The sequence below is a fragment of the Oculina patagonica genome, chromosome 14 (assembly GCF_052425735.1).
Source record: "Oculina patagonica isolate OP01 chromosome 14, crgOcupat, whole genome shotgun sequence".
In the NCBI taxonomy this organism is placed as follows: domain Eukaryota; kingdom Metazoa; phylum Cnidaria; class Anthozoa; order Scleractinia; family Oculinidae; genus Oculina; species Oculina patagonica.
Window position 1 is genome coordinate 2,405,298 of NC_135771.1, and position 27,528 is coordinate 2,432,825.

At 39.8% G+C, this 27,528-nt stretch overlaps 2 protein-coding genes and 1 pseudogene across 2 annotated transcripts in view; 1 reads left to right on the top strand and 2 right to left on the bottom strand.

The window, feature by feature from the left end:
- Window positions 1–27,086, bottom strand: part of LOC144637525 (uncharacterized) — a 38,916-nt gene extending 11,830 nt beyond the window's left edge. The window contains exons 1-21 of the mRNA XM_078496596.1: window positions 26,992–27,086; window positions 26,585–26,669; window positions 24,512–24,794; window positions 23,363–23,520; window positions 21,889–22,041; window positions 21,306–21,692; window positions 19,929–20,245; window positions 19,207–19,363; window positions 18,277–18,573; window positions 17,042–17,422; window positions 16,123–16,445; window positions 15,070–15,223; window positions 14,279–14,590; window positions 13,067–13,483; window positions 8,015–8,340; window positions 6,932–7,085; window positions 5,711–6,001; window positions 4,985–5,263; window positions 3,252–3,398; window positions 1,987–2,312; window positions 963–1,101 (exon numbers count right to left, since the gene is read on the bottom strand). Of these exons, the coding sequence (XP_078352722.1) occupies window positions 963–1,101; window positions 1,987–2,312; window positions 3,252–3,398; window positions 4,985–5,263; window positions 5,711–6,001; window positions 6,932–7,085; window positions 8,015–8,340; window positions 13,067–13,483; window positions 14,279–14,590; window positions 15,070–15,223; window positions 16,123–16,445; window positions 17,042–17,422; window positions 18,277–18,573; window positions 19,207–19,363; window positions 19,929–20,245; window positions 21,306–21,692; window positions 21,889–22,041; window positions 23,363–23,520; window positions 24,512–24,794; window positions 26,585–26,669; window positions 26,992–27,039 (5,134 nt within the window). The 5' untranslated portion in view covers window positions 27,040–27,086. The remainder of the gene's footprint in view (window positions 1–962; window positions 1,102–1,986; window positions 2,313–3,251; window positions 3,399–4,984; window positions 5,264–5,710; window positions 6,002–6,931; window positions 7,086–8,014; window positions 8,341–13,066; window positions 13,484–14,278; window positions 14,591–15,069; window positions 15,224–16,122; window positions 16,446–17,041; window positions 17,423–18,276; window positions 18,574–19,206; window positions 19,364–19,928; window positions 20,246–21,305; window positions 21,693–21,888; window positions 22,042–23,362; window positions 23,521–24,511; window positions 24,795–26,584; window positions 26,670–26,991) is intronic.
- LOC144637539 (uncharacterized) lies at window positions 8,653–10,014 on the bottom strand (annotated as a pseudogene).
- On the top strand, window positions 10,080–12,004 carry LOC144637536 (uncharacterized). Its single transcript, XM_078496614.1, has one exon. The coding sequence runs from the start codon at window positions 10,080–10,082 to the stop codon at window positions 11,730–11,732; it is 1,653 nt and encodes a 550-aa protein (XP_078352740.1). The 3' UTR covers window positions 11,733–12,004.
- Window positions 27,087–27,528: the final 442 nt, after the last annotated feature.

Genomic DNA, 27,528 nt, shown 5'->3' on the forward strand with positions numbered 1-27,528 from the left:
CTATTTTTGGTTTGAGTTTGGTTTTGTTTTAGTAAAAAAAAGGTCCTTAACGTTGTTGCTGTAGAAAAAGCCAAAATTTACATTAACTACGTTTTCAAAAAAATCAGTTATCTATAAAATGAATAAGCCCCCTCAGGTCAGGCATTCAGTCAAAACTGCAACGGGAGACGAAATTGCGAAGTATTTGCAAGATCACAAGTTAAAAGCACTCAGCACGACTAAAAGCGATTTCAACAACTGTAAGTATACTTTTTGTATTTTATCAATAAATATAAGAGCCTAGAAAAATTGAAAACACACACGCAGGCCTGTGATTTGCCCTTTAAAACAAGGGCAAAAAGGATTTTCTTAGACCTTTCCTTAAATGAAATCTGAGCGACGTTCTCATAACGTACAAAGCAATCATCGGGGCTTTAGTCAGCGGATACCCCAAAGCAGATCTTCCCTTTCTGAGCTAGTCAAAAAATATTTACAACAACGAAATCTTGGCGGCCAGTGGGAGAGTTCCATACTGCACCCTTTTTATAGGAGCTGAAGGCGTTTTCTGAGTTGTGCCTTTAAAACGGGAAAAAAATGTCTTCGGAAAGTTTTTGTTGTCAAATCAACACGCAATAGTTTTTGTAAAATCAAGATAGGCCAAGGTTACGTATTTAGGTTTTGTTGTTACCATTTAGTTTTTTTTTTAACTAAACCGGTGTCTTGAGAAAGAATAATCACTCGATCGTGCAATTTAATTTGCTCTCGGTCGGCACAACTGAAGGAAAAAACGCGTAATCGTTAAACGAATTAATGTTTCCTGGTTATACATTCAAGATTAAGGTCATATTTTTGACAACAATACTTGGAAGTTACGTAACTTTTTTATATAAACGTCTCTCTGAATGTCCATATTTAAGACGTTTTTATATACCTTTGATACAAATAGTTGCAAAGTAGTTATTCCCATGAAAAGACTGCCTTACCATGACAACCATACAATTCCACTCTCATGGATATGTGGTTAAACCAAGCTACTGGTCGAAAACGGATATAACGTGCTATGATTGGTGGGTTGAGGTCATGTGACACAACAGTGTCTCTGTCCGCGTTTCCGGTAAAATTCTAAAATATAGAAAAGTTAAAAGATGGAAAGTTAGAAGGAGGTATCATTATAATTGTCATATACCTTTTTTTCTTAGTCAATATCTCACAGAGCTTAATCATTTCTCTAGTTCTAGATCTTTAACTGGAGATATTGAAATGTTAATTTTTAGCAGCCAAGGCCTTCGTTGTTCAAAGGGTGGATAATGCTATCCAACGGATAATTCACAATCCAGTGGACAGCGTAGTATGTTTTGTTAACACTTATCCTCCCGATAGCGATTTATCCGGTGGATAGCGTTATCCATCCTTTGAACTGGGCCAGCTGATAATATATTATGGTTGTTTTTTGAGCCTGCATTTGATTTGTCTTGAGCTCTTATTCTTGAGCTCTTATACGTCTGGGACGTATTCACTATTATCAAAAAAAAATTGGGGGCCACCGACTTCGTTTCAGATATAAAGCGTGTGAAAAACTGCCCTGATTTTGAAAAATTTGCGCACGTATTTCAGCATGGAAGACAGGGTCAATAGTTATACCGAAGATAAGTAAACGGGGGCAAACGAACTTAGTCGTATTTTGTAGACGGGTGTAAGCCTTTACCCTAAAAGAGGCATTTGAAACCGTCGCTCGACAAAACAAAAAAGAAACGACCGTTAACAATAAGGGACGCCTACAGTCAAACAACTTAGTGATGACGTGTAAACTCTTCCATTGGTTCGCAAAACGGGCCTGTTGATGGCCAATCAGATTCGAGAATTTTTTATACCCTGGGTTTTGAGTTGTTATGAATAATAGTACTAAAAGTTTCCCTGCATCTTTCTCTTTGAAACTGGGCTAAACTGATCTTGAAAAATTAAGTTAATCAGCGTTCCTAATTTCCGATATATTTTTATATATTTCACCTTGGTTTCCTCTTGACCATCTTCTCGGTAGTCCTGAAAGTTCAGTGTGTTATTACTGTACAGCAACTGATACTGGGTTACCCACTGGGACTGACCATTCCTCCCTTGCGTCGCTACAAGTGTCACTCTGTACTGACCAATCAGATCGATCTGCAGCCATTGATTGGTATCAGTTGTGCGAGCTGCCCAAGCTCCTACTTTCCCTATATTAGCTTGCAAGTGTAGTCTGCCCAGGGCGGCGGCATTATAGGCATTAAATTCCGAAGACGCATTAATTTGGCTGTCAGCGATTGAACCGTCTTCCATACCGAGGGCTTTCTTGCATTCTAAAACAAATAAACGTTAGAAGTATAACTTTAATATAGCTTTTTTTTTAAATTTATAGCTATAAATTGTTTTCCTTTATCTTATGACCAACTAAACATGTTTGGAAACCTCATGGAACCGAAACATTTTGTTAACACAAATAAGTTATAAATTGCTAATGTCTAAGCTGAGACATACTCAGGGAACATTAGTGAATTAAACAGTAATGGCCGTCGAAAGACATAAAATTACTTAATTACTTGTTTAACTCTTATTTCTGTTTCTTTTTACATGTAGCATTTTAATTTTTGTAATTACTCAGCCCGTTCAGTCTATTGCTATTCTGAGTAGATTTTGGCCTATTTAAGTTAATTTATCTTATGCTGTAAATATTTCTATTTTCTCCCCCCCTCCCCCCCCCCCCAACCCCTTTTGAACGTCGGCCACGCAGGCCATTCTTGCGACGTATCGACCCACATATATGCTACACGTTTTAGTTACTCTGAGGTTGCGATCCCTCAAAGTAACAACAAGAAAAGGCTGCTAAATCTGAACGTATCGTTACTTTAATATACGGTTCTAATTAAAGTCAATTTCCGCGTTTAAGCCTAGTGCACGTGACCCATGGCCATTAGATCGGAGCCTATCCCGGTTTCTGTAGCATGAAGCGACTAGGAGTGTTTCTACTTCCTTGGATGGGATGCTAGTCAACAGCAGGCTGGCAGCAGAGCTTAGAAGAATCGGATCTGTCACAATTATATATATACTAGATGTCTCTTTTTCTCAAACAAAACGTCAAAATAGTAGTTTTCCAAGGTGTAAAAACAGATAGATGACAATAGTCCATAAAAAAACATGAAGGTCAAGACTAGGGATAATGAGAATTTCAAACAATAATGACAATTTGAAACTAGCTTATTCAAGATGTGCTTCGCATGACGTAGCTCAGTACAGACTACCTGTACAACTTTCCATGATGCAGTCAGACGTCTCAGAGTCATTTCCTTCACACGCAGACGCATCCCCATAACACCATCTTCTTCTGCTCCTCACACCTTGACCGCAAGTCTTACTGCACCCTTGCCAACGGCCCCAAATGCTCCAGCCTAATGAATGAATGAAACCATCAATCATTTAATAAATTGATTAATCGATTAATTAATCAATCGACTAACCAGTCAATCAATCGGTCAGTCAGTCAGTCAGTCGGTCAGTCAGTCAGTCAGTCGGACTCTCAGTCAGTCACTCAGTCAGTCAGTCAGTCAGTAAGTCAGTCAGTCAGTCAGTCGGTCGGTCGGTCAGTCAGTTGGTCAGTCAGTCAATCGGTCGGTCGATCGGTCAGTCAGTCAGTAAGTTGGTCAGTCAGTCAGTCAGTCAGTCGGTCGGTCAGTCAGTCAGTCAGTCAGTCAGTCAGTCGGTCAGTCAGTTAGTCAGTCGGCCAGTCAGTCAGTCGGTCGGTCGGTCAGTCAGTCAGTGAATCGGTCAGTCAGTCAGACGGTCAGTCAGTTGGTCAGTCAGTCAGTCAGTCAGTTGGTCAGTCAGTCAGTCAGTCAGTTGGTCAGTCAGTCAGTCAGTCAGTCAGTTGGTCAGTCAGTCAGTCAGTCAGTCAGTCGGTCAGTCAGTTAGTCATTCGGCAGTCGGTCAGTCAGTCAGTCAGTCAGTCAGTCAGTCAGTCAGTCGGTCAGTCAGTTAGTCATTCGGCAGTCGGTCAGTCAGTCAGTCAGTCAGTCAGTCGGTCAGTCAGTTGGTCAGTCATTCAGTCAGTCAGTCAGTCATTCGGTCGGTCGGTCGGTCAGTCAGTCAGGGGATCGATTTTTCTACATCAATCATTTAATAAATTGATTAATCGATTAATTAATCAATCGACTAACCAGTCAATCAATCGGTCAGTCAGTCAGTCAGTCGGTCAGTCAGTCAGTCAGTCGGACTTTCAGTCAGTCACTCAGTCAGTCGGTCAGTAAGTCAGTCAGTCAGTCAGTCGGTCGGTCGGTCGGTCGGTCGGTCGGTCAATCAGTTGGTCAGTCAGTCAATCGGTCGGTCGATCGGTCAGTCAGTCAGTCAGCCAGTCAGTCAGTCAGTTGGTCAGTCAGTCAGTCAGTCAGTCAGTCGGTCGGTCAGTCAGTCAGTCAGTCGGTCAGTCAGTTAGTCAGTCGGCCAGTCAGTCAGTCGGTCGGTCAGTCAGTCAGTGAATCGGTCAGTCAGTCAGACGGTCAGTCAGTTGGTCAGTCAGTCAGTCAGTCAGTTGGTCAGTCAGTCAGTCAGTCAGTTGGTCAGTCAGTCAGTCAGTAAGTCGGTCAGTCAGTTAGTCAGTCGGCAGTCGGTCAGTCAGTCAGTCAGTCAGTCAGTTGGTCAGTCATTCAGTCAGTCAGTCAGTCATTCGGTCGGTCGGTCGGTCAGTCAGTCGGTTGGTCAGTCAGTCAGGGGATCGATTTTTTTACAAGGTTTCAAACAGCTTAACAAGATTCTTACTAACCAGTGAGAAAAAAACCAACGCTAGCACTTGCGAGATCTCCGAAAAGTTTCCCGTCAAAATGATATATTGAGGGTATGTCATGTTGCAAGTTGACCTAAGACAGTCGCCATTTTGCTTAGCAACATGCAATTTCAGTGAAAATATCGCGGGCTCAAGTAACTCTTAACTATTTTCCAGTCCTTTTTATCAACTTCTTGTTTTCTATATATCAAAACTTACCATGGAATTCCTTAGTGGTGAAGTTGAAACAGTCGCTTAGATTTCCACTGGCCTGTTCAGCGATCAAACCAATTCGAACGCAGTATTCGGTAAACACGGCAAGACTTTGAATATCAACCGATGCTTTATCGATAGTAAAGTTCCTTTGAAGCTCGCCATCCCGCATAACCAACACTTGATAACCTAACAAGTTTGCGTTTCCGGTGTAGGTATTCCACCGGATTGCAAACGAAGTAGGTGTCGAGTTGATTAGTGTTACGGCAGACGGTGGGTCTAACTCTGAAAAACAAACAAATGGAAATTGGTCAAAACCTACCACACATGCATATATGGCTTAAGGTCAATGCCCCAAAACAGAACAGAACATAGATTTTCAATCTATCTAGGCAGTATTGCCGAAACGTCGGTAAAATCGTACCGAAACTTTTAGCGTCAATGACACTTAAAATTATGATATTTCATCTCGTACAAGACGCTACGCAGTTGTTACAAATTTTTATAAAATTAACTTAGCCGTGACACATTAATTAATTAAAATGAGCGACAGAAAATTTACACAACGTTTCCATGTCGTCAAGAAAATGTGATAAATTAAAGTTTCCTTCACCGTGCTATTTCTATAACAATTTCCTACAAAAGTTTGCACACTTTCGATGCAAATTCTAAGAAAATTTCGAGGCGCCAAAGGTTTTATATGCGTTTGACCGCTGTAAATATTGCTTGTACCTTCTTCCTCTTCGGGGGCGCATTCACTGGAAGGACCATCTCCGTATATTGTAAATCCAGTCATCGTCACACAAGCAATGTCGTGTGCCTCGTTTAATCCAGGAACCAAAGTCGTAGTAGGATCGACAGCGAATGTGTATGCACCAAACAGTGTGCCATCTGCTTTCAACAGTTGCATCTTGTATCCTTTTAGAGTGTAGCCATGGAAATACACAGGCAAGGGATCCCACGTGACTTCCAGCCCAAGATTTGTGATTGAAAAGGAGACGTTTTCAGGCGCACGCGTTGGTACTATGAGGAAACAAAATGGTAATTGTTAAAAGTTAGAAGCTTAAACAAACTGTGAATTCAGTAAGAAAGTCAGAGTGGAGCTTGCGTACCCTCGCTACACTACATTGCTTTCTAGATAGTAAAGTTTTAATAAACATGTTGGACCTTCTTTGCTTTTAGAAAAATCATAACTATCGGTCATCTGAATTCGAAGCTGAGGAATCAACGGGTTTTAATTTCGCATCTTGCGGCAGTAACGGGGCCGTACGCTTTTCTAGTAGGGTCGTACGGCTTTTTCCGGCCCTCCTAGAGCGAAAGGCGTACGGCCCTCATACGGAACTTTTTTTCATATGGTTTTTCAAAGAAATAAACCTGACATCTGTTTCAGTGTAGGCTATTTATAAAAGTGGAAAAATTATCACAGGCTATGCATCTACATGTTGTTGAACGTCTCTTTACAGACACTTCTATAATACGGTCACCTCTATATTTAGAAAATTCAGTTGGTCCTAAACCAGCGTTGATAGGTCCATAATATACAGAATTAAACACTATAATATAATCTCTATAATACGGATTTCTCAATAACACGGACACTTAGCTTTGCCCCTTGGGTCCGTATTAAAAATTTTAACTGTACAAGGAACATACTATTTTGTAGTCTATATAAAACTGTACCGATCGTATCCAGACTCCTGTGTTCCTACAAGGAACATACTGTTTTGTAGTCTATATAAAACTGTACCGATCGTATCTAGACTCCTATTCCAGTCCCTGAACTCTCCCTTCCGCGCCGTAATTTATATAGGGGCTGAACCCGGCCAGTCGGGGGTAGGGAGAGTTCAGGGACTGGACGACTACATATTAACATTTATTTTAACCAGACTCCAGGAAATTCCTAATGAGTTAGAATTTCTCACAACAATTTATCTATTGACGGAAAGCAGATACCTTTCTTTAGATCCGGTTCTCCATAAATCTCCAGTCTCAGACAAGGTTGACTACCGTACCATGACGTAGGTCGCAGCCGGATAAGGTCTGCCACAACACCGGATTGTAAGGTGTTCTTCTTCGCGTAATAGTAATTGTCGTTAGCTTGAAAAAGCTGAAATGAAGTTTAACAAAAATTGAAAAAGCCTGAAACGCGAAAACGCAAGTGATATATTATGTGAGCAGCTTTGAGTGACGCGGAAGATTCAAAAGCCATGATCGATGACGATAGCCGCCATGATGGCTTTTATATTATAATTAACAACTATTTACCGAAGTGGTGGCTTGTGGTGCATATTTACCGAACCGCGAAGCGGTGAGGTAAATATCCACCACTAGCCACCGACAATAATTTGCATTATAACGTGAAAACAAACATGAATGAGGCCTATTGATGTATACAGGTGTTTCGGGAAAGGTTGTGCAAGAGAAGCGTCGTACATAACAATGTCGAAAGGTAGAACTGGTAAAAGTACTACGCAGTAGTACGTTGGACCTGGGTAGGACATGTGCTTAGGATGGAAGGGAAAGCTATCCCAAAAACAGCAGTTCATTGGACACCAGAAGGGAAAAGACAGCGAGGACGACCAAGAACAACTTGGAGGCGTACGATGGAAAGCGAACTTAAAACCCTTAACTACACCTGGGGAGACATCGAAAAGAAAGCTCGTGACAGGCATGTGTGGAGAAACTTTGTCGCTGCCCTTAGCGCCGATGGCGTATAGGGCAGTAAGTAAGTAAGTAAGTCAATACTAATTAGATGATATAACAAGATGAAAAATATTTTTAACGTTTTGTTTTCTTTTATTTTAAACCTGTAGAAGCAAGCTACCTTCAGCGATAGATTCTAAAAAAATTTTCGAAAACATGAAAGGAAGGTATAACAATTCCGGATACGACAACATTTCTTGAAACATCTCTTTTCATGTGTTCTCGATCCTGACATCTCACTGAAAACACTGTGAACTTACTTTTTTCAGACAACGATAAACTACAATTACCCATAATATCTTTCGGGGGTAGTATATACGTAAAGTAACAAACCCTAATAGCTCCATTTTCCTTGTAATATTCGCCGTTGAAATCTTTGAGCACCAGCACCATCTTGTACGTTTCAATATATGCAACATTACCGCCGAACAGACCCTGGGTACTGATTGCGCAAATGGAGTGAGGCGACCCTAAGTCAACTTTGAGATAAACGTCGGGAAATACAATAGAAGCACACCACCCAAATGAGTCTCCCAGGCGCGCATCTGAGGGTATAGTGCCAACGGAACTGGGACTTGATTGCAGAGCGGAATCTGGTACGGCTTTGTTTTCCATGCCGATAGGCTTGTCTGAACAGCTTTGATATGGCCACTCGTAATCTGCAATTAAATGTGTTGTTCATAGTTTATATCAAAAGATAACGAGGCTTTCTACATTTTGCCTTGTGTTTTGAGCATTCCTAAAAATTTTTGATCCATAACATTTTTGAAAGTCTGAAAAATAATTTGTCAACAAGTTTTTGGAAGTTGATTGTATAATGAAATTAAACGCTAAAAAATTGGAACGACGTTTCGACCGTTCGACGGTCATTTTCAAGTTAGGTGTTAGAATAAAATTACATGTGTAAATATAGTAAAAGCGCTAAAATATGTACATACAAACAATAGACAAGAATAAAAAGGCTAAAAATGGCTAAAAAATAACTTTGTGCGAATGGCATGCATAGTTGTAAAAGATATAATTAAAAACGTAAAGCAAGCGAATAAGACGACGAGAATAGGAACATTAAAATACCTAAAAATATCTAAACAAATAATTTCGCGCGGAGCGAGTCACTCTGTTTGTTAAGTTTCGGTTTCAGAAGTCTAATAAAAAGCATTTCAAAAATCAAACAGTCAAGCTTGCTTAGGCACTTTCTTAAAATCTTAAAATTCTTCTCGATGTTGTGTGGCTCCTTTCCATGTTGCTCTTTCACGTGATGTCCGATAGACGATCCTTTGTGTTCTTCGATGCGCTGGTGCAAGTGTCGACAAGAATAGCCGACGTAATCTGCATCACACAGATCACACTGATAATAATAAACAGCGCTTTGTTGGTTTACGATGGGCGGTTTCTGTTCCTTCACTTTAATTGTGTCTTTGATCTTACGGCTGGTGTAAACTGGACGGATCTCGGTGTTTATCTTTCGGCTGAGATCGCTCAGTTGTCTGCGTACTGAGTTTGCTGCTTTTTGATCCTTGTACGGCAAAACGATTCTAATAGGAACTTCTCCTTGACTAGGGACCTGCTGTTGTTGAGGACACGCATTTCCCGTTACAACTTTCGCCTCGACAAATTGTCGGATGGTGGTTTCTACGAGGGATTCTGGATACTGTAAATTGGCAAAGGTCTCCTTAAGACGTTCGCATTCTTGATGGAAAAGTTGCCAGTTCGAGGAAAGCTTGAATGCGCGATTCAGCATTGTTTTGAGTAGTGAGTGCTTGTACTTTACATCAACATGGCTTTGGTAGTGTAATAAAAGCCCAGTATCTGTCGGTTTCTTGTAGACCTTCGTGTCCAGCTGGGATCCATTTTTGATAATCTCCATTCCTAGAAACGGTAGTTTGTTGTTGTCTTCCAGTTCCATTGTGAAACTGACAGAGGGATGGATTTCGTTTAGTGTTGATAAGAATTCAGAGGCAGCTGTAGCATCAGGCATTTTGCTGAGAGTATCGTCGACGTAACGCTTGTAAAATGCAGGCATCTTGTTTTGGATTTCTAATTGCTCTTCGATGCCGCACATGAAAGTATTGGCCATAAGAGGTCCGAGCGGAGACCCCATGGCAACACCGTCCACCTGTTCATACAAATTTCCCTGAAATTGAAACAGCTGATTCTTGGTGGCAATTCCAAGCAACTCAATTAGGTCAGGTTTAGTGATGTTGAGGTTGTACTCCTTGTTTAACCAATCATCCTTGAATGCTTTCTCTGCCAGGAGTTCAATAGTTTCATTAACAGGTACATTCGTAAACAGCGAGGACACGTCGTAGGACACCAGAATGTCCTGGTCATTAATTTCCATGCCTTGAATTTCTTCAGCAAAAGTGAAGATGTCTGTAAAGGTTCAGGAATTGTAGTGATGGACAAAACAGATTACGTCAACCTGCTGAAAGAGGCATCCATCAACGATGAATCGAAATTCATACCTGTCCAGCTAGAAAGACCGAAAACAAGGGGAAGACCCCCAAAACATTACCACCCACTTCTTCAAAAAGAAAAGGAGTTAACCTCTATCGTCCGAAGGATCTTACCAAAACAGATCGCCGATTCAGTCGTTCAGAAAGGTTCCAGACTTGCTCACCTGTACGGACTACCAAAGACGCACAAGAAACAGCTTGCCGTGCGCCCAATATTATCAGCGACAGGAACTTACAACTATAAACTTGCAAAATGGTTGGACGAGAAGTTAAAACCACTTTCCGTAAACGCCTCTACTGTCACAGACATCTTCACTTTTGCTGAAGAAATTCAAGGCATGGAAATTAATGACCAGGACATTCTGGTGTCCTACGACGTGTCCTCGCTGTTTACGAATGTACCTGTTAATGAAACTATTGAACTCCTGGCAGAGAAAGCATTCAAGGATGATTGGTTAAACAAGGAGTACAACCTCAACATCACTAAACCTGACCTAATTGAGTTGCTTGGAATTGCCACCAAGAATCAGCTGTTTCAATTTCAGGGAAATTTGTATGAACAGGTGGACGGTGTTGCCATGGGGTCTCCGCTCGGACCTCTTATGGCCAATACTTTCATGTGCGGCATCGAAGAGCAATTAGAAATCCAAAACAAGATGCCTGCATTTTACAAGCGTTACGTCGACGATACTCTCAGCAAAATGCCTGATGCTACAGCTGCCTCTGAATTCTTATCAACACTAAACGAAATCCATCCCTCTGTCAGTTTCACAATGGAACTGGAAGACAACAACAAACTACCGTTTCTAGGAATGGAGATTATCAAAAATGGATCCCAGCTGGACACGAAGGTCTACAAGAAACCGACAGATACTGGGCTTTTATTACACTACCAAAGCCATGTTGATGTAAAGTACAAGCACTCACTACTCAAAACAATGCTGAATCGCGCATTCAAGCTTTCCTCGAACTGGCAACTTTTCCATCAAGAATGCGAACGTCTTAAGGAGACCTTTGCCAATTTACAGTATCCAGAATCCCTCGTAGAAACCACCATCCGACAATTTGTCGAGGCGAAAGTTGTAACGGGAAATGCGTGTCCTCAACAACAGCAGGTCCCTAGTCAAGGAGAAGTTCCTATTAGAATCGTTTTGCCGTACAAGGATCAAAAAGCAGCAAACTCAGTACGCAGACAACTGAGCGATCTCAGCCGAAAGATAAACACCGAGATCCGTCCAGTTTACACCAGCCGTAAGATCAAAGACACAATTAAAGTGAAGGAACAGAAACCGCCCATCGTAAACCAACAAAGCGCTGTTTATTATTATCAGTGTGATCTGTGTGATGCAGATTACGTCGGCTATTCTTGTCGACACTTGCACCAGCGCATCGAAGAACACAAAGGATCGTCTATCGGACATCACGTGAAAGAGCAACATGGAAAGGAGCCACACAACATCGAGAAGAATTTTAAGATTTTAAGAAAGTGCCAAAGCAAGCTTGACTGTTTGATTTTTGAAATGCTTTTTATTAGACTTCTGAAACCGAAACTTAACAAACAGAGTGACTCGCTCCGCGCGAAATTATTTGTTTAGATATTTTTAGGTATTTTAATGTTCCTATTCTCGTCGTCTTATTCGCTTGCTTTACGTTTTTAATTATATCTTTTACAACTATGCATGCCATTCGCACAAAGTTATTTTTTAGCCATTTTTAGCCTTTTTATTCTTGTCTATTGTTTGTATGTACATATTTTAGCGCTTTTACTATATTTACACATGTAATTTTATTCTAACACCTAACTTGAAAATGACCGTCGAACGGTCGAAACGTCGTTCCAATTTTTTAGCGTTTAATTTCATTATACAATCAAATAATTTGTCGTCAGCTCTAATTCCTGTTTGCCAAGAAAAGAATCAAGTTTGCGAAACAGAGCACCAACGTAGAAACAAGCGAATTCATACCCCCACCGTGGTACAAGGGGAGGTTGGGGTGGGGGTGGATGGAACCCCTCCCCATTTCACCATTTTCTTATAAAAGAAATCGGTGCAAAATCAAACATGAATGCTTATAGAATCTAAAGATAAACAAACCGTAAAATTTTGTTTAAAAAAAACTGGAAAAACTAAGTAAAATAAGAAAATGGCGATTTTTGGCCAGAGCTGCTTGTAATTATGAATTTCCGCAAGGAATGAATGAACAGCTACTGAAAGTTTCAGCATTGTAGAGTAAATCCTCTGTTCGAAATTTGGAGAAAACCTCAAAGGGTTGTATTTCGAGGGTTAAAAGATTAGCAGTACTTTTAAATTTCAGTAATAATTTAAAACTAATGGATCCAATAAAAATACACTATTCAGATCACATGATGGCCTATAAATCCTTATCCATAAAGTTCAACGCTAACAGTTAGGCGTCTTTTCACATCGCCGCCTGCTCAACAATGATCCTAAAAGAGGTTTTCTGAGTTCGAAACCCAGTCTACCTCGGGTTTTCAAAACAGTGGTTACCAAGTAACCTGACGGATCACTATAGCAACTTGTCGAGGCGGACGTGAAAACTTTAAAAATGCCATACTAAACTCTATACTAATTTTAATTGGACAATATGAATCGTAAACTCCAGGCTCATTTTCACCAGATTTTGGTACACTACAGGCAATGATGATTGTTTTTATCGTAAATAAGATAGAGAATTTATAGAAATCGAAAAACATTTTAAAAGAAAAAGAAAAATCAACGCAAGAACATGACGTTTCGACGTCATTCTGTCGCCATTATCAAATGCAAGTTATAAAGTTTTAAGTTACGAATGGCTACAGAATGACACTGAAACGTCATTCTAGCGTTGATTTTTCTTTTGAAATATTAAAAAGAAAAAGACTGCAACAAATTAAATTGCTGTAGAACCTTTACAGTTTTGTTCGACCAACCTTTCCGCTTGCAGACAAAGGAACATTCATTCGAACACGATTCATGTGCCCACAAGCCACTGACTATCTCGTAAGTGACACACATATAATTATTCTCATCGATTTGGCGCCTTTTTCTGCCAACATTTGAAGCATCCTGCTGAGCAGATCCCGCAGCGTCCGCTTGCAAGTTAGTAAAGCTTACAGAAGAGCCATCACTCCATTGGAGCTCATTTTGATGTAAACGTAAACCAATCCACCAACAACTGTTGATCTGCTCAGCCAGAGTTTTGACGAGTTCATTTTCAGCATCACTATGAATGGACACCAGATCAGAATTGAGGTTGAGACAATGGGCTTCAGCATCTGTCCATGGTTTTAGTTTGTTGACAGCACGATAACAATGCCCGCCATAACTGGTCCATCCAGGTAGACAGACTGTGAAGAAAACACAAGCCTTAAGAATTTAGCATCAATTACCAAACTCCCTGCCTTACACCATCAAAACATCAAAAATATCAAGTCTGTTTTAACTCTAAAGAACAATACTTGAAAATGGCTCAAGAGTAACTACAGTCTGGGACAAAACTTTTGAAACACTTAGCAAATTTCCACTAATTTAGCTAACAGAGTTCAGTTTTGCAACCCCCCCCCCCCTCCCCATTTCAATGTTGTTAATGCTGTAGTGTTTTCAAGGCAAAGCCTGTCAAACCGCAAACTTCAAGAAACACATTGAGTAGGGGGAGAGGGGGATGAAATATTTTTACCCGCTTGCAGGTCAGGACATTTGTGAAAAATGCGCGAAATGCGTTTGTTTCAAATAGTTCTCTCCAAGATTTTAGGAGTTAATTTTGCTACTTCCCTCAAATGAGATGCTGGTCGGCCATAGCTTACTACCCATATTAAACCCGTGAAAAGACGCGCTGTGAGTATTTAAAAACTCAAGGACACTAAACAACGAACCCGGCAAGAGTGTGTAATTTAGGAAAACCGAAGCTGCTATTCAAATTAACCAGAGTGCTATTAAGGCTAATACGTAAGAGTACTTAAGGTAACCTAAGTATTATTTAGCTCTGAGCAATTCTAGTAATTTAGTCTCTGGTCTCCTTCCTACCATCCACCATGTTCGAAATCACGAATAGTTGGGAAATAGCGCTAAACTTGCCTTAGGCTCGGATTTGAGTCATAAAACGTATTTCCCTTATTCAAACAAACTCAAAAAGTATCAAATACCTGAAGGGGTGTTAAACTCGACACATTCGCTCCGTGGACCATCTCCAAAATCATTGTAAGCTAACAGTGATGCGCAATAGGTGGCGTTTAGTGCCAGGTTCCTAAGCTTTGTCTCATGGATCAACGGTTCATTTGAAACTAATCTAACTTTTTCATCCTGTATGGGCGTTCCTTTTAAGTTATAAAATAACTTAAAGCCACGAATTTCTCCTCCTACTGTAGAGTAGTTCGCCATGGTATTCCAAGTAAACCAAACTGTTTTCATGGACAAAATCTCTATTGACAAATTTGTTGGTGGGCCGCTCGGTGGACCTGGGAAGAAAAATCTAAGATCAACATCAAAATTATCTTGTGGCGCGCGTAGTTCACACCAAATAATAATAACTATCGTCACAAGTTCTGTAATTTAAAGTAAACCAAAGCGCTTGACCGTATCTCACAGTCTTCTTCATTAAAGTGAGCTCTGTGTTGACACGTGGATACATGTTCGTTTAGTCACGCGACAAGTAGTTTTTGAAATGCCCCCCAAAGCCATCTCCAATTAACGTTGGACGTTCGCGTCTTTTGTGGATGGCTTCTTTGATTTTCCTTTTGATTTCCACGGTTTCTTCGTCAAAAATTTGTCCCCCTCCCGATCGATCTCGCGGTTGGCCTTTGACTGATGTTTCCAGATTACAGATGTTGTTTGATTTTACAACAATTTCAGGGTGAAAACACGGTACAATCGGGACAGTGCGCGTAATTTCCCTCTACAAGTGCTGTTTATAATAATACGTTCTTACAATACCAACCTTCTAGTGTTGCAGGCTCTCCATAAATCTCAATTCTCAAGCAGGGATGGACACAGAAGCTCACTGGCCAGATGCGAACATACTGTGCCTTGGGTATGTAAGGCTCAAAAACCTGCTTGACTACCTCGTACGAATTGTCATTTCCTTGTAGAATCTACAAAAGAAACGATTAAGAGAAATCACTGGTAAACTCAAAAATCTCTGTTCAATACTCTTGGGACTCTAACGTAAAAGTCCGACAAAAGGATGCATTCTCTTTCCCCTCCTCCCTTCCCTTCTCTTCCTTCTACTTGGTTTTTAAAATGCGCTGTTTAAGAGAAGTGGCTATCACAGAACTCCTACCTAAAAAGTAGGGGTAAATTCAATTCATAGCAAATCGGCACGGCGGACAAAAAGAAAAAAACGAAAAACATGCAACCGGCTTTATCACGGGAAATGCAACAACATGTGATTGATGCACATGTTCAGATTGGGATACGGGAAATTTTGCGTAAACCCCCAGGGGTACTCCCTATAGCGGACTATACGGTGAGGCTCCACCCGAAAGGTGTACCATTTTCAGGCTGTAGGTATATTAAATGGTGGGGGTTTCACGAGCTGGAGTTTACAAAAGAGTATTTAGTCACTTTAAAGGCCTCTTTAAAATTCCTCGAACGGACCCACCCAACGGTCGGGTTGTACAAAAGAAAAGTTAATAACAGAGATGCATATCCCCTCGGTAGGTATGTGAAAGGGCACCATTTTCCTATCGACGGTATACGAAATTGTTACCTTTTCTGTTTAAAATGGTGTATGAAAGGGTAAGGGTTCAGACCTCGGGTGGTGCCTTCCCCCCACCCCCCACCCCCCCCCCCCCCCGAGCATAAATCATTGTACCGTTGTTGTTGCGTTTCATCTGATTGGTGAACATGCCAAGATCTTTACTCTGATTGGTTTAAACATACTGCAGGATATTTTTTAACCAATCACTTAGTTCAACAAAAGGTTAAATCAGTGTAAGAGCATCGTTACTTTGGTTAGTAAAGTGAACTACTCTATATGCATATTATCTACCTCACTGTTTCCGCCGTTGTACCATTCCCATTTTGAGCCGTTAATGGCCAACTGCAAGCGATACGTCTTTGTATAAGCACCGATCGCATGAAGACCCTGCATGGCCACTGCACAGATACTGTACAAAGACTCTAACATAACTTCCAAGTATTCTCCTGAGGTGTTCGTTTGTGGACACCAGGCCCCCTCGCCAGCTAGCCGAGCTTTCCAGGGGACTTTGTCGTACCATGATGACGAGGCTGTCATTCTGTACTCGCCTAATATTCCATATTCAAACCCGACAGCCATGTTGCTGCATGTCTTCTTGTCAGATTCGTGGGCAACTGTAAAGAGAGTGTCAAATAACATTAAAAATGCGATTACTTTGACCTAAACTAACTAAAGAGACTAAAGAATGTTTTGTTAGGAATAGGTTGCACAAGACTTTGTATAATAAAAACAGCTCCCCTCCCTTAATATCATTTCACAAACTACTTTGAATATTTTCTTATAAATGTATAGTTACACTTCTTTTCTCCACAGAGGCTCCCTGGGGGAGGAGAGGCGGGCTTTCTTTTCCCCTCTCCCTAGCCTCCGAACTGCCAGCGGCCAAGACAACACAAACGAGGGAGTTGTTATCCAACTTAGCTACTTCTAGAATATTTCATGATTGGCATTACGAAGGCAAAAAAGGGTCAAATTTTCCCTATCAAATTTTGTCTTTTTCCCCATTTGTAGAGCAAAATTAACTCAACAGGGCCATTAAACAATTCAACACCCCATCCCCTCTCTCCTTTGTAACTTGTCTCACAACATTACCCCTTGTAAGTTATAAGAACCACTGCCCAGTTTAACAATAAGTTTAAACTTGGGGGCGCTGTTTTTGTGTAAATTATTCCCGCAGCATCATTTATTTTTACCCAATGTTTGCCCCTCTTACCTTCCCTTTCACAGACAAAGGGTTTAAGATGAACACATTTATCTTGGTGCCACGCCCCAACACTACTACACAGCTGATCGCTTGAGGCACAGATACCAACACACGAACTGTTTTTCCATCTTTTATTTATCCACCTGTCAGTAAATCCAATTTCTGAACCATCCACCCATAAGTAATCTGATATGCTGTCATTCCATTGAGCACCAATCCAGGAAACGTTATTAGCCAATGCTGCGACAAAGTTGTTTTCCTCGTAGTTTGTGATGGTCACCAGTTGAGAGTTTCGACTGAGGCATCCTTCTTTGGCTTGTGTCCACGTTCCTGGTTTAATTTCAGTTAAATAGCAGGAGTTCCGATACCTTGTCCAGGAGATTGGACATGCTGTAAAACAGTGAATGAACATTGTAAAGGATCTTTTTTCCAAAGATCGTCATAATCCGAATTCAGTCAGTAAATAAAAACTAATAATAAATTTATTAATTGTTTTTCAGATATTATGCCGATTTTTCCGCTGAAAAGATCGAATTAAAGGTTCATGTTTATCAGAAGGAATACCTTATTCGAATTACCAAAACGATTAATTAGAATCATACTACTGCTAAAACACTATAGGCAGAAAAAATGGCAGTAATTTTGTTTTGCGGCACTCAGTTATTGTAGCAGGAACGCAAAATTACTCCACTTGCAAGTTTTTCCCACGTACATCTACCCACTGTCAACGTGATTTAAAAACTTTTCCTTTAGGGATTATTATAAGTGGCTGCCTTTAATGGTAATAATAATAATAATAATAACTTTATTTAACGAGGGTAAAGACACTTTACAGTTAAAAACTGAGAAACTAGTGGCCCTCAAAAAGAACCTAAAGAACCTTTAATGGGCAATGAGTGACATAGCCAGAAGTTTATATAGTAGATGACGGCATTACTTCAGTAAAAGTAAAACTTAAAACAGTAAGGGACAGCCAACGATAATGCTGCTAACGTAGGATCTCCTAAGAGATCTATCAGCCGAAAAAATGAAATCACATTATAAACAATTATACAGCAAGGCTGAAACTGCGTGAAAAAATCGACTTTTTGAGACACCAACACGACTAGAAATGATAGAGCAGGTTTGTAACCCTGCTTTATCAGTGCTTTATCGGTTCTAGTCGTGTTGGTGTCTCGCAAAGTCTACCTTTTCACGAAGTTTTAGCCTTGCTGTATTGTTTGTTATGTGACAGCATCTCCTACCTCCATCTCGAGTCGTGATGTTAATACAATCAGCAGCAACACCTTCTCCATAATAGTTTAAAGCAACAACTGTCCCACAAAACGTGAAGTTCTTCTCAAATGGTCCGAAAGGAGAAACAGTGGTTTCTGGGCCAAATGTCCACTCCCATGTTCCATCAGCGTGAAAGAAAATGACCTTGTATCCTTTCAGTTGACCCGCCAAGAAGTAGGCTCTCGGCTCCTTCCAACTAATCTCTACATCGTACAGGCTTGTTGGATGATTGATAAGGTGAAGAATTTTCGGCGGACCTGTAGGGCCTATAGAAAAAGGCCGGAACCGAATTTTGGGTAAGTTAATAGCACAATCCGCGTAAAGAATAGCGCTTAAAACATAGGATTAATTGAAAAATTGGGGTACATGAAAAGATTTAGCATGATGAATTCAATAAAAACGCAAACTTTGAATTCTTGCTAAATGTGGTATGGCAATTCTTATTGTGAACCTGGTTTTTATTTAATGCAGGGTTTACATTTACTCTAGATAGATATCAAAACATTGTAAGGTTTCTCTTCATGCGAGCCTAGTGGCACATCAGGCCTGAGCTTATCTCGGTTTACGTAGCATGAAGCGACTAGGAGTATTTCTACCCCACTCCCTGACTCGAACCTAACCGTTCATTCCACTAAGTTTGTATGCAGATAGACTTTATCTTTTATAACTTCAATCCAGGGGTTTGGAAAAGGGATGCAGTGTCCTTGACGAGATCTGTGAAAGGTGTACCATTTTCAATTAAAGGTATACGAAAGCCGGAGCCTCCCTACATAAAACCTTTTTGATTACCCCCTCACCCCCTCCACCTCCCCCTTTGTCACGTGGCCCGGGGGGGATCATGATCTGAGGAGATTAATTTTTTCTTTTTAACAAAAACGGCCGCTGCAATGTCAACTAACCTGTCGAGTTATCAAATGGTCTTCCGTAGATCTCCACTCGCAGGCATGAGGTAATGGAAGCTAAAGACCCTATCCAAAATCTGATCCAATCTGCCACAACTCCGTCTTCCAGTGTGTTGACCTGAACCTCATACGGGTTAGAATTGCCTTGAAGCATCTAATAGTACAACACAAAGCAGAAGTGATTATGGAAACACTTTAAAATTTATCGTCACCTGGCAGTTGCTAAGGACAGTTCACTGCCTTTATTAGTTTTTATCACACGATTGAACCTTTACCACTCGCCAAGAATTTCCCTTGTGTCAGTTTTGGCAAAAGTCAAATGGGCTCAAAATATGCACTTTTAAACGGTAGCTAATAAATAATTTGTTTACAAATTTACAGCATATTACAGGTGTTGTGAAGGTAGATGTAGTGTACCAAAAAATATCACTTTCTTTTTTATTGTGCACCTTTGTCATATCACGTGCCTGTAAAAAAATCGGCTTTAGCCTGTATGAGTGGATTGTGAATATTAATGCTGTCGATACAAGTATTCAACCGTTAGAATTTTTTAAACTTGACATACATAATACTTTGTAGAATAGCGACAGGGGGAGGGGCTGCTTTCTGGAGACTACTTTTTAGTGCTTCCATTTACAGGGAAACTGGGGTGCTTACCATTTAGACATGAAAACCGAAAATTTTTCGGTTGGAATGCAAATGGAAAGGTAATAACTCACCATCATCCCGTTTCTATCTTGGTAATAATCTTTCTTGACTCCCGCTTTAAGGGAAATACTGTATTTTGTTGTAAAATAGCCTTGCTCGTAGAACCCTTGAGTGGCGACAGCACAGATGTAATGAAGAACAATTAAGTCAACCTGAAGATAGTTTGGGAGAGCACGTGGGCACCAAGCACTCGGCCCAGCAAGACGAGCGTTGAAGCGAAAAGTTGTTCTGTTATAAGAAGATCTTGCCTCAATCTGCTCGTTGGATATCAGACCTGTTTCCATACCCAAAGGAGAGCTCAGACAGGTTTCATTGTCGCCGTGAATAGCTGAAATGTAAACACATATAAAGCGTTCATCGGTTGTGTAATTGCGTCATGTGAATGAGTACGTGAGCTGTGCATGCTTAGTACATAGTTACTCCCCTTATCACGTTTATCATTTTTCAGTTTTTTTGTGTTGTTTTTTAAGTGAGCCTGCCTGCGCACTAGCTACCAGTGGCGGATACAGGGAGAGGGTCGGGGGGGGGGGGGGGAGGGGCTGAATCCCCCTATCAGAACTGACACTTGCTTGACACTGAAATTCGTGCATCGACAGTGATAAAAACAAGTAGTCAGATTGACAGGCCTGCACAACTCTCGCCCACGTATATTAGTCATTTTCATAGTCTGATCCCACGAGTGTAAAACATTCCCACGAGTGTAAAACATTCCTGGATCCGCCCCTGACTACGCTGTGCTGAGGAGACCTTGAAGGTTTAAACAGCTACAGAGGATGCTCGACATGCTCATACATGACGTTCGTCCGCGTCAAGCTCTGAAATCTCTGTGCTTCTGGTTTTGATTCCGACTCAAAATCAAATCAAATCAAATTTTATTTAAACACGTAACACCTAGGAGTACATAAAGTTCTAGTTTGAATGTGTACTTGTGTTTAAAAGTAAATAAATATATATTAAAAAAGAAAAAATATATTTTAAAATCTAAAACGTTAAAAATTATTATTGATATTTACAACTAATATTTACAAGTAAAAATTGAAAATTTATAATAATATAAATGTCGCAGATAACAGGTACTAAGCTTTAAGCCAGATTAAGAATTACGACGTACCCGTGCGGGACCGGGTGGCTTTTTCGGGTACAAAAAAAGTATTATGGTATATGCAAATGCAAAAAAGTTATGATGGTATATTCGCATAAACCATAATTATTGTTTCCACGGCTTTTAGCTGGACCGCCTGTCCACACACTGTAGCGCGCGTACATATTCTTTCTTAAGATTTATAACATCGATACGGTGGTATGATAATGATTTTATAGAACTAATTAGCGTGCTGTAATGACAATTGGTAAAAATGTCTATACATCGCGGAGTTCTCAACACAAACCTCTTCTTTTGCAGACGGCTTGACTTAATTTCCACGAGCAATGAAACAGACCCCAGGCTATGACATGTATACTGCTCATTGCATAACAAGTTATTGGAGGAGGCTGGTGCAGCGGCGTTACAACTGCAGCAACATAGGTAGCATTGGAACCATCAGACCAGACTTGTGATCCATTTTTTCTTCCAATCCAGGCTGCATTTTGGCTTCCTACCTCGTTGCTTAGAAACGCAAGCACAAAATTGTCTTCATCCTCGCTTTTAATAGACACCAAATCACTGTTGAGATTCAGACATGTTTCCCTAGCATCACTCCAGTTCTTTCCCTCGGTGAAGTTGTTTAGCTTGTAACAGTGCTTATTAAATAGGGACCAACCTTTTGGGCACGCTTCTGTAAATTATTTGAGAGAAGAAAAAGAACTGTTTCAGTGCTTACACCGGTTAATTCATCTTCGCAGATGTCATTATTCACTTTTCTTGCTGGCCTGTTATCATCCATCGAGCTTTTTTTAAAAAACGTTTTCGCGATTTTTTCCAAATTCGGCAGTTTTTTACTTAGCCCAAAAAGGACATCCATTTCCACTTACCACATTTTTTGGTATCGCTCAGTTGATAAGGCGACTTTATTCCACTGTACACAGGTGGAACACTCTGACACAGTCGTTGTCGTGTTTGGATTCCCAAATGACATGCTCCCCAGGCCCCCCAGTTTCCTGGTGTAAATTCTCCCAGGATGCCATCTGCCAATCACAGAAAAGAAAAATATCAGTAGCAACATTCTCCTTACTTTTTGATGTATTATGTATGAAGAAACTTGAATGAATGAAAAACTATATTATATTAGAGTGATAATATATAGATTTAGGCACGCCTAAAAGCGGAGCTCCCCATTTGTTTAATTTTCACTGGAGCTTACAATGTTTTCATTCTAGTGAATAAGCGGCCAAAGTACTAATGTTTATGGCGGTTTATAGGTGCAAGACAACCTGTTATAGTTTCGCAGCAGTTTAGTAGACTCCACAATATCTATTACATTGATATAGGATATATTCAACGTGCATTACAGAGTCTGTCGGATTAGCTCAATCGGTAAGTTGCCAGTGTGCGGCTCGGGAGGTCGTGAGTTCAAATCCCAGAAGGTCAAGTTTTTTTTTTTCTTTTTTTACCCCGTAGCAATAAAATGGTTTGTTTATTATATCAACCCGATTTAGCTTTCGAATGCTCCTTCATGTGCTTTACAGATAGACACGAAAGTCATCGATCGATTATGGCTCTCAATGTCCACTTTTTTGGCGGTCGATTACTTTCTACACGTAATTTTCAGCCACATTTTGTTTCATTGCTTCTTGTTTTTCTTTTCAAACCTCTTTAAATTTTAAAGGCCGCCTTTATACCGCCGCCTTTATACGGCCTTCTTGCTTCACTCTTTCTACCATCAAACTATGGCCGCCATGTTACGCGACTCCGTACGTATGTACGCCGTACGTACGCGCCCGCGAACCATGCCGCTATCCATGTTGACCATGAAATCTCATTTCGATAGTGTTCCTTCTTTCATGGTTATGGTGCTACGCTTAGGAACTCCGCTATTAAAAACATTGTAAAATATCAATAGTAAAAATAAAAATCTAATACTTATCATACTAGTCTAATAATTTAAAAATAGTTGTTATAAACTATTTATCGTTATTTTTCTACTTTTTTTGTTATTTTTCTACTTGATAATGAACTCAGGATGAGTTCGAAACGTCGTGGCTTATTTTCGCCAATTTTCATAGTGAAATTGTATATCGAAATGTTTTCTCATGAGAGTTGTTATAAATGTACAAAAATCAAATTATAATCGAATGAGCAACTCTAAAACAGTCCTTGAACGTTTCATTTCTGACAACCTTTTTGTACTACCACCTATTTTCATAAGTAACAAGGTCACGTGACAGTGTCATGCAAAGAGCCTTTTACCATCCTAAGAATAGTAACTTCGTGTTGCAGAAATCAGAGTTAGTTTGTTACCAGACCTCTCCCATATCTCCCTAACGAGCTCACAAGGAGACTAAGTACCTGCTTTGTAGGCAATAAGGAAGTCTTTAGGTATTGGAGTTTCTGTCGTTCCGTTTGGAGTGGTAAAGGAAACCTGCAGGTCCTGGCTACTTTCTTCACCAACATGAAGTACAGTCATGTGGTAAAATCGTCCTGACGTCATATTTACGCCCCTGGTTCTAAATAAGGAGAATGAAGACGATTAATGACGATTTATGATTGTTGTTGTTGTTGCAATAGGTTTCTTAACTGTTAAAGTGATTGCTGCTATGCTATCAATGTTTAGCCTGAGAATACAGCCGCCTCTCTTTCACTCCCCCAACGAGGTAAAAGGTTTTTTTTGGGGGGGGGGGGTTAGATTTAACATAACAGATAGTATTACACAAGAAAGTTTTTCAGCGTCCACACGCAATTATCCTTTAATCAAAGCTCCATAAACACAGAAGGAACCCTTGAACTTAAATTTCAAAATTTTGTTTATATTGAAAAGATTATTATCGTTGATTTTATTAAGCTACTACGTATAACTGAACCTTTACATAAAGTGAGACCTCGATAAAGCTAACTCGACGACAAACCTAAGGCTACAACGAACAAACATTCATTTGTGAAACCAGACATTCCTCCAGGAATGGCATTGATTAAAATTTAATATACATGCGGAAACAATATCAGATATTACGAAACAATTTCTCAGACGGCAAAGTTTGTGTTCACTTTCCGTGATAACCTTTGAAAAATTATACTGCACAGAAATACAATGACTCACAAACATGGTCAAAAATTATGTAACTTCTTCTACATCCGGGACTTGCAGAAAGACAATCTCCTCCCCAGGGGGCGCGATCCTTTCTGGCCGGCGCCGGAACGGGCCTCTGGGCTTTTTAAAAAAGCCCCAAAAAGGGCTTTTTATTTTTTTTTTTTTTAAAATTTTTTCTTTCCCCCACATCCCCCGCCCCCCCCAAAAATTAAAATTTATTTTATTTTATTTTTTTCGCCCAGGCCCCTTAGCTTCCCCCCCCCCCGGGGAGGGGGAACGCGGGGGGGGGGAAGGAGCAGAAAGATGGCATTTTCGTATGGAAAGGAAACAGCCTTTATGCATAGATTAACATAGTTAATGGTGATATATTGTGAAAGGGGAGGAAAGTAAATTAAAAATAATTATCTTACGTATTGCGACATCTCATGAATGTGCTGCCATGCTGAGCCTCGATCAGGAGCGCGCATGCGCTGTCGCAGGATACATGGAATTTGTATAATCCACTCTCAGGCACTGCAATGTAGGCACGATGCCGCTGACCATATCGAGGGTGGTCAATATTTGTTTTAAAGCTGTTTGTTGTTTTTGTCGAACGGGGATTCTCTGGAAAATCGGGATGCTCTGTTAACGAGGTCAGATTGTTCGCTTGTATCTTGTGATCATGCCACACTTCTCGAAAAACACCTTTGATCTCTGAAAAAAAAAAGATTTACATACATACATTACTTTTATTTACCGTCGGAATTGCAGAGTTGCTTATAAAGATAATATTTCCGAGCATTTCAACAGTGCACAAAGTATTAACGGGCATATACCAGACCATAACACCGAGAACTCCATCCCCTACTCTTTAAGATAAGTGTGAGAGTTTTTTACGTCCCCTAGTTATTTAAATTATTTTATCGCTGCTGACTGAGTGATATTGCCTGAAAAAAAAAACTGACTTCAGTTATCACCCGTCTACACTTATTGCTAATCTATGACGCAAATCATACAACAGCTGATGTCAGAAACTACCTAAACTTTTTATGAATAGTGAAAATTTTCGAGGATAACGCTAACGATAATGAAACCACTCAGAAACCTACACTAAACTCCCTCATAGCCAGTAGGAGTTCATAAATAGGCCTACTCTGGGACCCAAAATCGCCCAAAGTCGCCCAGTCGCCCAAGTCGCCTATTCCCCTTCTTTTTTTTTTTTTTTATAATTTTTTTTAATTTTTTTTCCTTTTTCCCTCCTTTCCCTTTTTTTTCGGCCTAAAATTCCCAATCCTCAAATCCCCCCCCCTCCCCCAATCCTTTCCCCTTTTTTTTACAAAAAAAACATCCCCCAATCGCGCTGGGGGCCCGATAAATACGTTGAGGAAGTTCTCTTGATTAGCATGTGCTCTATGGTTCTCAGAACCCTTACTCGACTTCCCTTCATGTCCAATTTCGAATTCAGACACTCACTTTAAGTTTAAATCCGTTGTTTTATTAGTTTGCTGCAAAGTTAGTAAAAAGTGATGGCACACTTATACTACTGACAATATCCCTTATCCACCCCCCCCCCCCCAAAAAAAAAAACCCTTACTAGACTTTCCTTCGATTCATGCCCAATTTCAATTCAGACAACAACGTCAAGATTAAATCCGTTTCATTATTTTGCTGCAATGTGAGTAAAAACACACAAAGCAATGTTGGTTACACATAGTGATGTAAATTATTCAGGGAAATAACCAAGAATACCATGTATCCAGTTTTATTTAGCTTTTACCATCTGGTGCGGATTACGTAAAATGAAATGTCACAAAAAGACGTTGGTTAACAGTATAAGGACCGGTATATTAGGAAAAATGTAATTATAAAATCATCATTTTAATGGATAAAAAATAAGCGAAAACTATAAATTGAACTAGTAATTCTCTTTTCTAATTCCCATATAATTTCTTTTAATGTTAGTTTCGAGAATCTAATGTTACATCAAGACAATATCTCCAGTTGATGATTTTCGTTATTCTCATTACCTGTGTGATTGACAATGTATTGATATTGTAATAAGCAGAAAAATCGAGGAAACTAATCCCTTGTGTAAATTCATTTTATTAAACTATCCCTCTTCTACGAAACTGCTCTATAGCTGATAGCTTAATTAAAAAAAAAACTTAGAAAAACCTCGCCGTAGTATTTCAAGCGACTACAACAGCCTTGCTACGCATACTCAGACCGAGTATTTGGAACTCCGGCATGAGTCTTAGATCGACAACTTTGTTCCTGTAAAATAATTCGCCGTATTTTAAAATATTATTCACCGCCTTGCTACAACATGCCGTCATACTCATATGAGTAGGAAATAAACAAAACAGAGTAGTTTTTCCGTTGAACTTGTGTGATATCGCGAGTGCAGCGATTCAGTGAACGTTCAGGTTGAGAAAACTGCACGAAAAGTTAAGAAACTATTTTATTCTTTTCACTTGGTTCATCAGCTAATTGGTTTACATTACCTGATGGTAAGCAGCTTAAGTTAAAGGTTTTGTCCCCAGTTACATCTTGCGCAGTTCCCTCGCCAAGATTTCCAACGACAATGATCTGTTGATTATATTTAAATATATAATTTCGCAAAATTTTATTTTTTTATCATAAGCATTGAAAATAGCTTCACATAAACATTTAAATAAACTTTTAAAAATCATTTGTTGGCGATGGTAACATATCTAACACATTTTTGTCGGATACGAGACAATAAAGTTAAATGTTAATTGTACATGTTACTTGATGAAAAGACTTATAGAAGAGATTTATTAAAAATTGCGTTTGAAGGTGTTCAGCATGCAAAATAACTTAGACATTTCTTACGTACAATAACTTTATAAATATTCTCTATTTTTCAAGAAAGAGCGTATATACTTACAATTAAAACATTCAACCATGTTTTACGCCGTAAGTTCGCGCTCATCATCAAAGGTTGCGGTAGAAATACTGGAATTTTTCTCACATTGCAATGAAACGTTTCATTTCATGGCAGCCTTTTTGGGAAACTGTATGTTTTTCTCTAAAGCGAAGGTCAATAGTTAATTTCATGAATTTTTAATGCGGTGTAACTGAGACAGTTTTGTTTATTCAGGATACCAGTTCATTTTTATTTCTGTTAAAACCAAAAACAAAAGTGATGAAGAAAAAAGAGAATTTACAATGCCCACTGAACTGGGAAAAAATTATTCATGAATGTGCTATAGTGAAAGACTAGCACTTTGAAAATGTGTTTGTTTGGAAAAAAATATAATTCGAATTTCATGACTTTGTGTTATAAATAATTGATTCGTGAGAAAACAAAAGAGTCATGGGAACTGCGGGAACTATTTCAAGCTACCTTTGACTAATGCAATTCTTCCAACTAATATCATACGACATGCTTGGAGACAGTTAATTTGATTGTTGATATTATGGC

Bases quoted from the DNA above. Each gene is read 5' to 3' on its own strand.
- LOC144637536 (XM_078496614.1), top strand. From the start codon at position 10,080: ATGGACAAAACAGATTACGTCAACCTGCTGAAAGAGGCATCCATCAAC.